Source organism: Crotalus tigris, unplaced genomic scaffold (assembly GCF_016545835.1).
Source record: "Crotalus tigris isolate CLP2741 ecotype Arizona unplaced genomic scaffold, ASM1654583v1 scf7180000021573.356075, whole genome shotgun sequence".
NCBI lineage: Eukaryota > Metazoa > Chordata > Lepidosauria > Squamata > Viperidae > Crotalus > Crotalus tigris.
The window spans coordinates 266,997-282,500 of NW_024098572.1; the positions used below are offsets into that span (position 1 = coordinate 266,997).

Consider the following 15,504-nt stretch of genomic DNA (forward strand, 5'->3'; position numbering starts at 1 on the left):
TTAGAACAACTAACCAGTGGAACTCCTTGCTTCCAGAAGTTGTGGGTGCTCCATCACTGGCGATTTTTAAGAAGAGACTGCACAGGCATTTGTCAGAAATAATATAAGTCTCCTGCATGAGCAGGGGTTGGACTAGATGACCTCCACGGTCCCTCCAAACTCTGTTATACTGTTACTAGTTCAGGGGCTGCAACAGCTTCCCTATGAATAAAAATTGCAATATTTGGGCTTCCCCCCTCCCTTTAATTCAAGCAGGATGGCAAATTTGCAGGGATCTAATGGAGATCTTCAGAATTATGCATGGTTTTTCATAAAAATGGACAGGGGGAAGCTGTTTTTTTTTTTTTTTTTTTTTTTTTTTTTTTTTTTTTTTTTTTTTTTGGTTTCCCAAATTCTAGAACCAGACGTCAAATCATGAAATTGAATGTTGGAAAAAACGAGGGCAGATAACAGGAAACATGTTTTTTCTTTTCTTTACCCAATGTATAATTCAACTTTGGAGTTTGCTAATTACTTGGCTGTCCCAAAGGTTTTTTTTTTTGTTTTGTTTTTGTTTTTTGTTTTTTACAAAAGGCAACTGGACTTCCTTGGGTTGTTTTTTTTTCCCCTTTGAAAAAATACTGAAGAACTGAAGAAGCTTCTTGGATGAGCAGGGAAACACTTTCCAAGGAAAAGAAACAAGAAAGTCTAGTTTAATGAAGAGAAGGCCGAGGGGGGACATGATAGCAGCGTTCTAGTATCTCAGGGGTTGCCCCAAAGAAGAGGGAGTCAAGCTATTCTCCAAAGCAACTAAAGGCAGGACAAGAAGCAACAGATGGAAACTCATCAAGGAGAGAAGCAACCTAGAACTAAGGAGAAACTTCCTGACAGTGAGAACAATTAACCAGTGGAACCACCTGCCTCCAGAAGCGGTCAATGCTCTAACACTGGAAATTTTTAAGAAAAAACTGGACAGCCATTTGTCTGAAATGGTACAGGGTTTCCTGCCTGAGCAGGGGGTTGGACTAGATGACCTCCAAGGCCCCTTCCAACTTTATTATTATTATTATTAAAAGATACACAAACGTTTGCCCGCAGCCCATCCCTTCCCGCATGACCAGTCCGTTTCCAGGCCCAGTTGCCTTTTGGAAAAAAAAAAAAATCACCTTTGGGGCAACCATGATCTGGATGACGTTTGTCCAGCTGATTTTGTCAAATCCTACCTGCCGCCTTGAAAGTGCGACGTTCGCCGTTCTTTCCACAGAATGACCCCTTCTGGACAGTCAGCTCCCTTTCCCCGTCTGACTTCGTCAAAGCCGCCAATCAGTCGGTCTGCAGACTGACCGAGATGCTAGAGATGGTCAAGGGCAACGCCACCGTCCTCTTGAACCTTCGAAGCCTGCCCGAAGACCACCCTTACTTCCGCACTTCGGTCAACGTCACCCTGGAAGCCATCCTTGCCTCGGGCATCCCTCAGCAGGCTGTGAGTTGCACGGGACTTTTGTGGGTAGCACCCAAGCAGTAGCACTTAGACTTACGGACCACTTCACCGCCCTCTCTAAGCGGTTTATAGCGTCAGCATCTCTGGGTCCTCATTTTAGCGACCTCGGAAGGACAGAAGGCTGAGTCAACTGTGAGCCGGTCAGGATCGAACTGCATACTGTGGGCAGAGTTTGCCTGCAATGCTGCATTCTAATCATTGTGTCACTATGTCTCCTTCCTTCCTTCCTTCCTTCCTTCCTTCCTTCCTTCCTTCCTTCCTTCCTTCCTTCCTTCCTTCCCTCCCTCCTTTCTTCCCTCCTTCCCTTCCTTCCTTTCCTCCCTCCCTCCCTCCCTTATTCCTTCCTTCCCTCCCTCTTTCCCTTCCTTCCCTCCATCCTTTCCTTCCTTCCCTCCTTCCTTCCTTTCCTCCCTCCCTCCTTTCCTTATTCCTTCCTTCCTTCCCTCCCTCTTTCCCTTCCTTCCCTCCATCCTTTCCTTCCTTCCCTCCTTCCTTCCTTTCCTCCCTCCCTCCCTCCCTTATTCCTTCCTTCCTTCCCTTCCTTCCTTCCTTCCTTCCTTTCCCTTCCCTTCCCTTCCTTCCTTTCCTCCCTCCCTCCTTTCCTTCCTTCCTTCCTTCCTTCCTTCCTTCCTTCCTTCCTTCCTTCCTTCCTCCTCTCCTTCCTTCCCTCCATCCTTCCTTCCCTCCCTCCTTTCCTCCCTCCATCCTTCCTTCCTTTCCTCCCTCCCTCCCTCCCTTATTCCTTCCTTCCCTCCCTCCCTCTTTCCCTTCCTTCCCTCCATCCTTTCCTTCCTTCCCTTCTTCCTTCCTTTCCTCCCTCTCTCCTTTCCTTCCTCCTTCCTTCCTTTCCTCCCTCCTTCCCTCCCTCCTTCCTTCATTCCCTCCCTCCTTTCCTCCCTCCATCCTTCCTTCCTTTCCTCCCTCCCTCCCTCCTTTATTCCTTCCTTCCCTCCCTCTTTCCCTTCCTTCCCTCCATCCTTTCCTTCCTTCCTTCCCTCCTTCCTTCCTTCCCTCCCTCCTTTCTTCCTTCCTTCCCTCCCTTCCTCCTTCCTTCCCTCCCTCCTTCCTTCATTCTCTCCCTCCTTTCCTCCTTCCCTTCCTTCCTTTCCTCCCTCCCTCCCTCCTTATTCCTTCCTCCCTCCCTTCCCCTTCCTTCCCTCCATCCTTTCCTTCCTTCCTTCCTTCCTTCCTTCCTTCCTTCCCTCCCTCCCTCCTTTCTTCCTTCCTTCCCTCCCTCCCTCCCTCCCTCCTTCCTTCCTACCTAACTACCTACCTACTTAGGAATAGCACTTAAACTTATATACCACTTCACAGTCTTCTCTAAGCCCTTTAGAGAGTCAGTATATTGCCCCCAACAAACTGGGTCCTCTTTTTACTGTCCTCGGAAAGCTAGAAGGCTGAGTCCACCTTGAGCCGGTCAGGATCGAACTCCAGACTGTGGGCAGAGTTAGCAATAACTGTAGCGCTCAGATTTATACACCACTTCACCGCCCTTTCTAAGCGGTTTATCGAGTCAGCATATTTGCCCTCAACAATCTGGGTTTTCATTTTACAGGCCTCGGAAGGCTGAGCTAGTCAGGATTGAACTGGCAGTGAGCAGAGTTTGCCTGCAATACTGCATTCTAACCACTGCGCCACCACGGCTCTGCCGAGTAGCTGCCGGACAGACTTTGGGGCTCCTGCCTCAGTGCCAGCAAAAATTACACCAAAAATGTAAAGCGGAATGGGGTTTATAGCGAGCAACTCGGCTACAACAGACCCACAAGAACGACGAGAGTTGTAGGACAATCCTGGGAAGAACCGGCCCTCCAAAAGCGTTTCGCTTTGCTCTCGATTCATTTAATGACCGGAATAAATACAGGTAGCCCTCGACTTAACAACCACAACTGACCCCAAAATTGCCATTGCTAAGCGTGACAACTGTGAAGTGAGTTTTGGCCCCGTTTAGAATCTTGCTTGCCACAGTTGTTAAGTTGGTCACACACGGTTGTTAAGTGAATCCGGCTTCCCCATTGCCTTTGCTTGAAAGGAAGGTGGCAGAAGGTGATCAGTTAACGATGCCACCGTCATAAGTACCTGCCAGTTGCCAAGCATCTTACATTTTGATCACCTGACCCTGGGGATGCTGCAAAGGGCCTAAGGGTGGAAAACAGTCATAAGCCACTTTTTTCCCCAGCGCCCTTGTAACTTTGGAGAGTCGCTAAACCAGGGGTTCTCAACCTTTTTAATGCTGCGACCCCCCAACCGGTCGTAAGTCAAGGACTAGCAAACCGGTCGCAAGTCAAGGACTACCCAACCGGTCGTAAGTCGACGACTTTCCCTGCCCGGGAGCGCCGCGCATGCGTGGTGCCGCCCCCTGCGCCAGCCGAGGCGTAGCTGGCAAGTGGCAGAGACGGCGCAGGCCGAACACCGGCTGGGCCACCCGCTGGCCCAGCCCAAGGGAGGTAAGGCACCCGCCGGGTCCCACGTGCGCCAGCAACTCTCCCTGCGCCCGCCGGCCTCCCACCTCCCACCCCTGGCCCTCTTTTCCTTACATTTTTGGTAGTTGCTCAGCAGGGAGAGGTGGAAGCTTCCAGACAGCTCGCCTTCGCTGCAGACAACTTGCAGCACCGTTTGCAGAATGGGACTTTTGGCGGGCTCAGCAGGGCAGAGACAGCCTGGACAATTCCTATTGGCTTTTGAAAGCCAATAGAATTATACTCTATTCAAGAGAGTCTATTCTATTGGCTTTCAAAAGCCAATGGAATAAAAGGGAGTAGCACAGCTAAGGAAAAGGGGGAAAAAAATGGCGGACTGCGTTGTTTGGCGACCCCCGTGAAATGGTCGTTCGACCCCAAATGGGGTCCCAACCCACAGGGTTGAGAACCGCTGCGCTAAACGATGGGTTGTAAGTCAAGGATTACCTGCACTCACTTGGTTTGTCTGGCTCATGTGGGTTAAGTGTACCCACCTACATTTTCACGCTTCTATCTAAGGCAGTGGTTCTCAACCTGTGGGTCGGGACCCCATTTGGGGTTGAACGGCCATTTCACGGGGGTCGCCAAACAATGCAGCCCGCCATTTCCCCCCCCCCCTTTTCCTTAGCTGTGCTACTCCCTTTTATTCTATTGGCTTTTGAAAGCCAATAGAAGAGACTCTCTTGAATAGAGTCTAATTCTATTGGCTTTCCAAAGCTAATAGGAATTGTCCAGGCTGTCTCTGCCCTGCTGAGCCCGCCAAAAGTCCCCTTCTGCAAACGGTGCTGCACCAGTTGAGTAGTCCTCGACTTACGACTGGTTGAATAGTGCTCGACTTATGACCGGTTGGGGGTCGCGGCATTAAAAAGGTTGAGAACCACTGAGCTAAGGCATCGGCACGTGTTTGGAGTTACTTCGGACTCTGGTGAGCTATTGTAACTCCGATTGCTCCAAAGCATCTCCTGTTACTTCTGAGAATGGCCCCCTTTGAGGTTGTCAACTCCTCCTTTCTCCCTGCTGCTCTTCCAGGTGATGTGGTTGCCCAGTCTGGACAGGCAGCTGGTTCGAGAAGCCGCCCCCGGATTCCAACAGACCTGTGGGCAGAAGACAGATGCCCAGCGGTTGAGAGACCAAGGTTTCCAGATGCTCAACCTGAGATACACCAAGGTCACCAGCCAGGATATCAGGTTCGCTTCGCAGCTCGCTGATCCGATCCTTTGGCCTGTTTTTCAGAGGCAGTGCCTGATGGGCAACGCCATCTTTCCGAAGGGTACCCCTTCTTCTCACTTACGGCCCCGGTTGCTCGCTCTTGGTGCTTGCGCTTCTGAAGATGTTCCCTCTCCCTCTGGTTTTTTTAATGTTCCCCTCTGTCAGCGCTGCTAACACTGGATGTTCTTGCTTTGACAAAATATGAAGAGGTGGCCACTCTCTGTAGAAGCTGTGTGGTATTTTTAAGAGTTAAATTAGATCAGGGCTTTTCAACCAGGGGTACGGGTACCACCTGTGGTCCATTGGCACCTGGCAGGGGGTACGCGACCATCCTAGAAAAGGGGTAGCAGGGGAGGGGAATGAGCTGAACCGGTGGCAACACCGCACAGGCCTGAGCGAGAGACGGCTGGAGCTGCAGGGCTGTCAGGGCTCAGCGGAAGCGCCAGGATCAGCGCCAGGATCCAGCTGGAGCTCGGCACTGATCCTGGCGCTTATGCTGAGCCCTGAAGAAGCCTCGATCAGCTGGAAAGCAACATTGATCCTGGCGCTTCTGCTGAGCCCAGAAGAAGCGCCGATCAGCTGGAATGTTGCAGCCTCTCCAGAGTCTTGTGATTTACATTCAGATGCTTGGCCACTGATTCATATTTATGACGGTCACAGTGTCCCAGGGTCATGTGAAGGGACCAAAACCTGCTGCAACCACCCAGCAGACGGGGGGAATGGATAAAAACCAAACACCCCCCCCATCGCACCCCTGCTACCAATCCTCAACAGAAATGCTCACAACAATGAAAACCTTGGACAGGAGGAAGAGCACCACCGGGCAGGCAGGCAGGTGTCTTGCTTGTCTGTGGCTTGGGGGGCACTTTTTTCAGTGCCATTGTAACTTCGACCAGTCACTAAGCAAACTGTTGTAAGTCAAGAACTACCTGTATTTCATCAGTGTTTTCCTTTTTTGGGGGGGTGTCATCAAGTTTTTGACACCTTACTAGGCGACTGGTGGTACTCGGATATTGCCATATCTTAAAAGTGGTACAGTGGGTGAAAAGGTTGAAAAGCCCTGAATTAGATGATGCTGGGGGGGGGAGGAAAAAGAATTTGTGTGGGGATTAGTTAAGATAAGAAACCGCAGGCTACAGAAGATCGGCAAAAACTTTGGGATAGAAATACTAAACTTAACTAAAGCAGCCTGATATAAAGAAAACTTATATAAAGTGTTTTATAGATGGCATATGACACCAGTTAGATTAGCGAAAATGTTTAAAAACGTATCGAACATTTGCTGGAAATGTAAACAAAAAACCAGGTACCTACTACCAGGCCCTGGTGGACACGCCCTAAGGCAAAGAAATTTTAGGATCCATCGATGGCTGGAAAAAAATGACTAAAATACAAATAGACTTTAAGCCCGAATTGTTTTTGTTAGGATTATCGGGGACTAATTATGGAAAAGAAAATGAATATTTAATACAACATGTATTGACGGTGGCGAGAATAGTATTGGCCCAATTTTGGGAAAAGTGAAGATTTACCGTCTGATCAGACTATAATTACTAAAATTTTAGAACGTGCAGAAATGGCTAGATTAACTTTAGAGATCAAAGAGAAAGAAGACTCTGATCTACTTTAAAACATGGAAAAAAATTTTTATCAATGGTTAGCAATACGATAGAATGAGAAAATATTTTGAAACTAATTTGGTTGAATGTGATTCCAAGCATTAGTGATTATAACTTATTAATATTGTATTAATTATGGTTATTTAGTAAGATGAATATTATTTATATCTTTTATTCTTAGGGTTGTTGTTAACCCAGTTTATTATACTTGTTTAGTACTATATAAGTGATGTTTATTTGATTTTAATATCCGGACGGTAACTTGCTTGTTAAGCGTGGATTTTTTTGTTGTACCCACCACCAATTCCCTTGCGTTTACCCTTTCTTATACCCCTATTGATCCCATCCCTTTCTGAGCCTTATAAAACCCAATAATTTTTTTAAAAAATTACTTTTTACTTCTTACATGTTCAATTACAAAATATGAGTGGCCCACAGGATAAATTGCATCCCAATAAAAAGGTAATGAAATTGTCATGTATATAACTAGACAGCTTCCTGCAGATACTCTATTCATAGTAATTTGTTAGAATTGTGCCTCAAAACTTTTAAAATTTGTCATGAATACAGAATTTCCTCCATTAAGAATAGTACCAAAAAGTTATAAAAACAATAGGTATAAAATGATTACAAAATATTATATCCATCTTCAGCTTTTTAAAACACAGCTTTAAATTCATAGTTGATTTTCAAATACAGTGTCCTATGTTTCTCTCTGAATTGAATGTATTTTGAATATCGGATGTTTGGTGTTTCAATTTATTAAAGACAATTACTTGGAGAGAGAGAGAGAGAAAAAAAAAGAACAGAAAGGAAACTTTGCCCTTCAAGCTAATTGGAGAACGTGATTTATGACTGCAAATCAGAGGAGAGAAATACGCTGGAATATTATGTGCTCAGGGGAGGGGAATTCAGATCTTGGCATCTACCATGCTGTGCCGACACTTCGCTTCACGATTAAAGACTTTTGAGGATAAACAATGCCTGCAAGTTCTTTGAAGTGTTTCATTAGTCGGAACCGTGACACCCTTAGTGTACAAAATTAGGCATTTTATAGAATTGATAGCTCAGGTCCCCAACCTTTGGGGCACCAGGGACCGGTTCCCTGGTTTTCCCGTGGACCGGAGGGTGCGTGGTTTTGTGCGCTGCCTGCATCCCAAGGATGGGACTTTGCTTGGTTGTTGCGGACCGGTTGCTGGCATGCTGTGGCCCAGTACTGGTCCACGGAGCGGGGGTTGGGGACCTCTGACATATAAAACGCCAAAAATGGGACGTCAAAGTATGAAATGCTGAATATTGCACACATTTCCCTAAGCCAGGGATCCCCCAACCCCCTGGTTGGTGGACCAGCAGCAGTCCACAATCCGCCAGGAACCGGGCCACGCAAACAAGCAAAGTCCCATCCGTGCACAGGCGGGATCCAAGAAGCATGCAAAACCAGACCCCTCCCATCCGTGGAAAAAACGCCCTCCATGGAATCGGTCTCTGACGCTCAAAAGGTTGGGGGGTGGGCCAGTGTCCTAGGCCAGTGGACCCCAACCTTTTTTGCAGCGGGGACCGGTTCCGTGGAGAGAGGTTTTTTCCATGAACCGGAGCGTGTGTGGTTTTGTGTGGTTCCTGCATCCCGCGGATGGGGCTTTGCTTGTTTATGCGGACCGGTTGCTGGCATGCGCGGTACCAGTCCATGGATCAGAGGTTGGGGACCCCTGTCCTAAGCCTTCCATGCAACCGGCAACATAATAAAATGCTCCCACTAAAATGTCATTTTTGCCTTCCTTGTTGCCACAAGTGGATCAATGCTGGACTTTTTTTCTCTTTGGTTTTTTTTTTTCTTCCCCTGTACTTTATTTTGCATTTCTTCTTTCATTTTCGTATCTATGTCTTTTCGATAAAGGGTTGGGGGTCACCTCCTTAAAACTGATCCTCCCTCTCTTAATTTCTCCCCTCCACCCTTATAGGGAATATGCCAGTGCAAACCTGAGCATCAATCTGTACATCGTCAACGAGCCCTGGCTGTATTCCATCCTCTGGTGCATGGGGGTTGAGTCGGTCACCTCGGACAATTCACATGTTCTCCGCCGGTTGCCTTCCCCCCTCTGGCTGATGGTAAGTGGGTTTTGTTGGTGACTGTTCTTTGACTGGGGTTTTCCCAAAGGCGCATCAGTCAAAGGGCAGTTTGCATACCACAGATGGTAATCTTTATTCTGAAGCTCAGTTAGAGGTTCTCCTTGACTTGACAACAACAACAACAATAATAATGTTGGAAGGGACCTTTGGAGGTCACCTAGTCCAACCCCCTGCTCAGGCAGGAAACCCTATACCATTTCAGACAAATGGCTGTCCGGTCTCTTCTTAAAAACTTCCAGTGTTGGAGCATTCACCGCTTCTGGAGGTAGGTTGTTCCACTGGTTAATTATTCTCACCATTAGGAAGTTTCTCCTTAGTGCCAGGTTGCTTCTCTCCTTGATTAGTTTCCATCCGTTGCTTCTTCTCCTGCCTTCAGGCGCTTTGGAGAATAGCTTGACTCCCTCTTCTTTGGAGCATCTCCTGAGAGATTGGAAGACAGCTATCCTGTCTCCCTTCGTCCTTCTCTTCGTTAAACTGGACAAGGCAACGTTGGCTCTTTTATGACTCCTGGACTTCAACTCCCAGAATTCCTGAGCCAGCATGGCTCAGCTTGGAAACCTGTCCCTTTTCCCTCAGCATGGGTGGCTCAGGAATTCTGGGAGTTGAAGTCCACAAGTCATAAAAGATTCCTCCTGATTTAGAGGGACCGAGTGCCCCCTGCTGGCTTTTGACTGCCAGTCCACATTTCATTTTGAACGGAATTGAATTCTTTATTGGCCAAGTGTGATTGAACACAGAAAGGTGTTTTTTGGGGGAGGCAACTGGACTTCCTTGCTTTTCTTTGAAGATGTTTCGCATCTCATCCCAGAAGCTTCTTCGGCTCTGACTGGATGGTGGGGAAATGGAAGGATTTATACTCCTTGCAGACCGTTGGTCATTTGCATTCTCTTAGAGAGCCGTTGAGGCCACTTGGAGGCTTATCTGTGTCCTCAGGGTCACATGGGTGGTGCAAATGGGTGGTCTCTCTCTCTCCAGTCTATAGCACAGTCCTTTCAGCAGTTCCAAGAAGGCTCCCCACCCATTTTCACCCCTACTCAAGTGACCCTGAGGATCTCCAAGTGCCTCAATGACTCTCTAAAAAAATGCAAATAACTAGTTTTTCTGCCAGGAGTATAAATCTTTCCGTTCCCCACCATCCAGTCAGAGCTGAAGAAGCTTCCTGGATGAGAAGCGAAACATCTTCAAAGAAAAGCCAACACAGTGCTAGGCTGCATTAACAGAGGGATAGAATCAAGATCACATGAAGTATTAATACCACTTTACAAGGCCTTGGTAAGGCCACACTTGGAATACTGCGTCCAGTTTTGGTCACCACTCTACTCTACTCTACTCTACTCTACTCTACACTACACTGGAAGTTTTTAAGAAGAGACTGGACAGGCATTCGTCCGAAATGGTATAGGGTTTCCTGCCTGAGCAGGGGGTTGGACTAGATGACCTCCAAGGTCCCTTCCAACTTTATCATTATTATTATTATTATTATTATTATTATTATTATTATTATTATTATTATTATTATTATTACTCTACTCTACTCTACTCTACTCTACTCTACTCTACTCTACTCTACTCTACTCTACTCTTCTACTCACCTGGTTGTACAGGTGTGATAACCAAACTGTTGACAGGTTCTACATTAGAAGAGCAGGAATTAATTTAGTAAAATTCAAAAATCTTAAAAGTTTTAGCTTGCCTGTGAGTGTGTCTTTACAGAGATTTATGGTGTGTGTCAGTGTCTTTAAAATTTGGCAACTTTAAGAAGTGTAGACTTCAACTCCCAGAATTCCCCTGCCAGTAGGGCTGCCAGGGGTATTCTAGGAATTTGCCCATACGCTGGCTAGGGAATTCTGGGAGTTGAAGTCCACATATGCTGGCTAGGGAATTCTGGGAGTTGAAGTTTACATATCTTAAATGAAAAAGGCCTGGGTATTAATGGTTAAACCTGACCATTTCTCTGCTCCCATTCCCCATGTTTTGTTTTTTTTAAAAAAAACCTTAATCTTTATTAAGTTGTTTTCCTTAATTTTCAGCCTCGGGACGAATACCATCTAATCTGGATAACAGCTGACCTCGCTTCCTTTGTCATCATTGTGGGGATTTTTATCTTCCAGAAGTAAGTAGCGCCTACCGATGACTTTGTAATATTGTTAAGAGTCTTCCCATGGAGTCTGGAGCCCCTTTGAATCCTTCCTCAGCCTGTTTCCCTCAGAGAATAAAAATAACAGGCCAAACTTCATCCCACTTGTCGATTCACAGCCACGCAAGGATTTAGCACTTGGCAAGGGATAAATAAATTGCCGAGGATCACAAGGACAAATTGTGGGGTCCTTGGTGCTCTCTGAGCTTTGTGGTTTTCTTGCGGACATGTCCTCACCCAACTAGATATTAGAGTCAGTGCTAGAAGGGAGAGTGTTGCTTTCTCTTTATATACTAGTGCAGTGTTTCTCAACCTTGACAATTTTAAAGCATGTGGACTTCAACTCCCAGAATTCCACAGCCAGCAATGCTGGCTGTGGAATTCTGGGAGTTGAAGTCCACATGCCTTAAAATTGTCAAGGTTGAGAAACACTGTACTAGTGGCTTACCCTGTCAGCTTTGCTGGGAGTGTTCTTCATGATCCCTTATATTAGGGGTCTTCAAACTTGGCCCTTTTAGGACTTCTGCACTTCAATTTCCAGGATTCCTCAGCCAGCTTGCCTGGCTGAGGAATTCTGGGAGTTGAAGTCCACAAATCCTAAAAGGACCAAGTTTGAAGACCCTGACATAATGTGAGGGGGAAATAATGCTAACTCAGAAGAGCTAAACTGGTGCTTCTCAACCTCGGCCATTTTAAGAGGTGTGGACTTCAACTCCCAGAATTCCTCAGCCAGTGTGTCTGGCTGAGGAATTCTGGGAGTTGAAGTCCACAAGTCAGGAAGGGGCCATAGTTCCCCCGTGCTGGCTGAGGAATTCTGGGAGTTGAAGTCCACAAGTCATGAAGGGGCCAAGTTTGAAGGCCCCTGCCTTATATAAATGGTTCCTATATAAATAGAGAGGAAACCCCACACCCTTCTAGCTATGATGATGTTGCCTAGTTGGGTAATGAAACAACCAAGCTCAGAGAGCACCAAGGACCCCACAATTCACCCTGAGCTGCAAATATTCTCTTCCAAGCACAAATTCTTTTCTGCAAAGTCTGGATGCCTTAAGGCGCCATTTTTCCCCCTTTCCCCCCAAGTTCCCGAACGCTAAACTTATATAGTTCTCTTCTTTTCTAGCCATTAGTGTAGGAAATGCAAGTTTAGGAAAGCAACTTACAACTTGGAGGGAAAAAAAGCAATCCATTGGTTTAGCGTTGCCCAGATATGGGTTAAATAAAATATCAGTTAGCTGCTGAAGTTTCGGAGAAAATCCTTAATGCCTTTTTAAGGCAACTTTGACATCAGCCAGCATTTTAAAACTTGAAGGTAGATGGGCCTCCACTCCCATAATTCAGCCATGCTGGCTGGAGGATTCTGGAAGTTGAAGTCCACCATCTTAAAGTTGCCATAGTTGGAAAAACAGTGTTTTGTTTTTTTTTTTTTTAAAAAAAGAGGTTGATATAAGAGAGAAGAAATTCTCCTGCTTGTTTTGTTTTTAAACAAAGTTAAAGTAACTTTGTCCTCATCTTCCAGGGAAAGAATGTCAACATTTCAAAACAGAAGGTCTTGATTGCCTCTTGATCTTGAATTAATTAAATGTATTTCTTTATTCAGTGCATATGGCCCTGGCCACTGACAGCAACTCTCCATGGTTTACAAATGGTGAAAAACTTCGAAAACCAAGGAGACCACAGCAAATTATTCTTTAGCAGAAAATATTTGTAGCTCAGAGGAGACCTGTGGGGTTATTTGGTGCTTCTCTGAGCTTGGTGGTTTCCTTGCAGACATTTCATGACCCAATTAGATAACATCACCAGTGCTAGAAGAGAGTGGGGTTTGATCTCTGTCAACGAGCTACTTGTTTATAAACAGAGCAAACTCTATTCTCTTCTAGCACTGGTGATGTTCCCTAGTTGGGTCATGAAACGTCTGCAAGAAAACAAGCAAACTCAAGAGAGCAACAAGGACCCCCACAGTTCTTCTTCTCCTTCTCTATCACCAGTCCTCCTCCTCCTCTACAAACTCCACTCCCTACTAGCACTGATGATGTTCCCTAGTTGGGTCATGAAACGTCTGCAAGAAGACAATCAAGCTCAGAGAGCACCAAGGACCCCATAGTTCTTCTCTATCACCAGCTTCTTCTCCTTCTTCTCCTTCTTCTCCTCCTTCTTCTTCTTCTTCCTCTTTCTCCTCCTCCTCCTCCTCCTCCTCCTTCTTCTCCTTCTTCCTCTTTCTTCTTCTCCTCCTCCTTCTTCTTCTTCCTCCTTCTCCTCCTCCTTCTCCTCCAGTTCTTCTCCTCCTCTTCCTCTTTCTTCTTCTTCTTCTTCTTCTCTTTCTTCTTCTTCCTTTTCCTCCTCCTCCTTCTCCTCCAGTTCTTCTTCTCCTCCTCTTCCTCTTTCTCCTCCTCCTCCTTCTTCTTCTTCTCCTTCTTCCTCTTCCTCCTTCTCCTCCTCCTCTTCCTCTTTCTTCTTCTTCTTCTCCTCCTCCTCCTCCTTCTCCTCTTTCTTCTTCTTCTTTCTTCTTCTCTTCCTCCTCCTCCTTCTCCAGTTCTTCTTCTCCTCCTCCTCTTCCTTTCTTCTTCTTCTTCTTCTTCTTCTTCTTCTTCTTCTTCTTCTTCTTCTTCTTCTTCTTCTTCTTCTTCTTCTTCTTCTTCTTCTTCTTCTTCTTCTTCTTCTTCTTCTCCTCCTCCTCCTCCTCCTCCTCCTCCTCTTCCTCCTCCTTCTCCTCTACAAACCCCACTCCCTACTAGCACTGATGATATTCCCTAGTTGGTTCATGAAACGTCTGCAAGAAAACCAGCAAGCTCAGAGAGCACCAAGGACCCCACAAAATATTCATTTATGCACCTTTATTCCTGACAGAGGGAATAAAGAAAAGCAAGAAAAGTGGGGTTTAAGTCACCCTCTCCAAAGCCCTGGAGGGGGGTGGGTCTTTAGGGCCTCTTCAAATGCCAATTGGGTGGGGGCCGTTTGAATTTTCAGGTTATTTTCTTACTGCTCTGACATATCTCTGCATGTCTCCTTCCCTGTTTCTTCTTCTTCTTCTTCTCCTTTCCGCTGCTGCATTTCGGCATCTTTACAGCTATCACTTGATCAGGTAATTGCTGGAACCTCCTCCCTCATTTCACCTTCATCTCTCTTTTGGTTTTTCCCTCCCCACCCCTTAACTTTCCTACAAGCTTTGTTGGGGGGAATAGGGAAGGAAGCCAAGGAAGGTTGATTTAATCCATTTATCTTACTTAATCCTCCAAGCCAAAGAGTTGGAGAGAAAGAGCGTCTAAAAAAAAACCCCCCAAGCCTCTACATCAGGGGTCTTCAAACTTGGCCCTTTTATGACTTGTGGACTTCAACTCCCAGAATTCCTCAGCCAGGCACGCCGTGCCTGGCTGAGGAATTCTGGGAGTTGAAGTCCACAAGTCATAAAAGGGCCAAGTTTGAAGACCCCTGCTCTCTTTCTCAACCTCGGCACCTTGAAGAAGTTGTGGACTTCAACTCCCAGAATTCCTTAGCCAGCCGTACTGGCAGGGGAATTCTGGGAGTTGAAGTCCACAACATCTTCAGGTTGTCACGATTGAGAGAGACTGCTCTAAATGACAGAGCAGGCATTTGAATATGTGTAAATTGATTTATTTTGTTTTGTTTTATCCATAAATTGATATTTTTGGATACAGTGGTAATTCAATTGCTTTGAAACTCATCGGATTTGGTACTCAGCGCATTTTGAGGTGAAAATTTTGTCCCGGTACTCGTCGTTTGTTTGATAGAACTTGTCGCTGTCCGTTGCCTTGTGACTTTGCTCCTTGTGGGAAAACTTTGTTTGTTACTCATCGTTTTTGCTACTCATTGCGCCTCCCAGAACCAATGAATGAGGAGTACCGAGGTACCACTGTATCTATAAATCAGGGGTCTTCAAACTTGGCCCTTTTATGACTGGTGGACTTCAACTCCCAGAATTCCTCAGCCAGGCACGCTGGCTGAGGAATTGTGGGAGTTGAAGTCCATCCATGCTGACAGGAATTTTAGGTGAAGTCCATCCATGCTGACTGGGGAATTCTGGGAGTTGAAGTCTACAAGTCATAAAAGGGCCAAGTTTGAAGACCCCTGATATAAATGGATATTATATTGACGACAAAGGAAATGCTGTTGTAACCGCACCTTTTGTTAGCGTCAGCTGAGAAGACAGAGCTAAAGGTTGTAGAGAGAAGGAAGGAGTAAATTTTCATCCCTGCTTCTCTGGATTGCCCTCCAAACTGGAATGTGTGTAGGACACAGTCAAAAAAGTCAAGATGGCTGCCGTGATATTGTGACAAAACCATTTTGATGAGCATTGGAAGTGTGATGGGCACAAAACCAGATGGAGCTTTGATTGTATCATCACAAAGTCTTTTGACTCTATCTGGCTTCAGCTAATGGCGTTGCATTTAAAAAAAAATCCAAGAGGCTAGATCTCAAGATTGGTTGAGTACCACGTCTCGTTCGGCTGCACCGTCCCTG

The 15,504-nt window shown here is 46.1% G+C and overlaps 1 protein-coding gene across 6 annotated transcripts in view; it reads left to right on the forward strand.

The window, feature by feature from the left end:
- Nucleotides 1-15,504, forward strand: part of GDPD5 (glycerophosphodiester phosphodiesterase domain containing 5) — a 130,013-nt gene that overhangs the window by 102,334 nt on the left and 12,175 nt on the right. For 3 of the 6 annotated variants that reach the window (XM_039318827.1, XM_039318826.1, XM_039318829.1), the window contains 5 exons: nt 1,244-1,462; nt 4,966-5,123; nt 8,723-8,870; nt 10,922-11,004; nt 14,093-14,107. In XM_039318827.1, coding sequence (XP_039174761.1) covers nt 1,244-1,462; nt 4,966-5,123; nt 8,723-8,870; nt 10,922-11,004; nt 14,093-14,107 — 623 coding nt within the window. The remainder of the gene's footprint in view (nt 1-1,243; nt 1,463-4,965; nt 5,124-8,722; nt 8,871-10,921; nt 11,005-14,092; nt 14,108-15,504) is intronic. The other 3 variants (XM_039318828.1, XM_039318830.1, XM_039318831.1) reach the window with 2 other exon arrangements.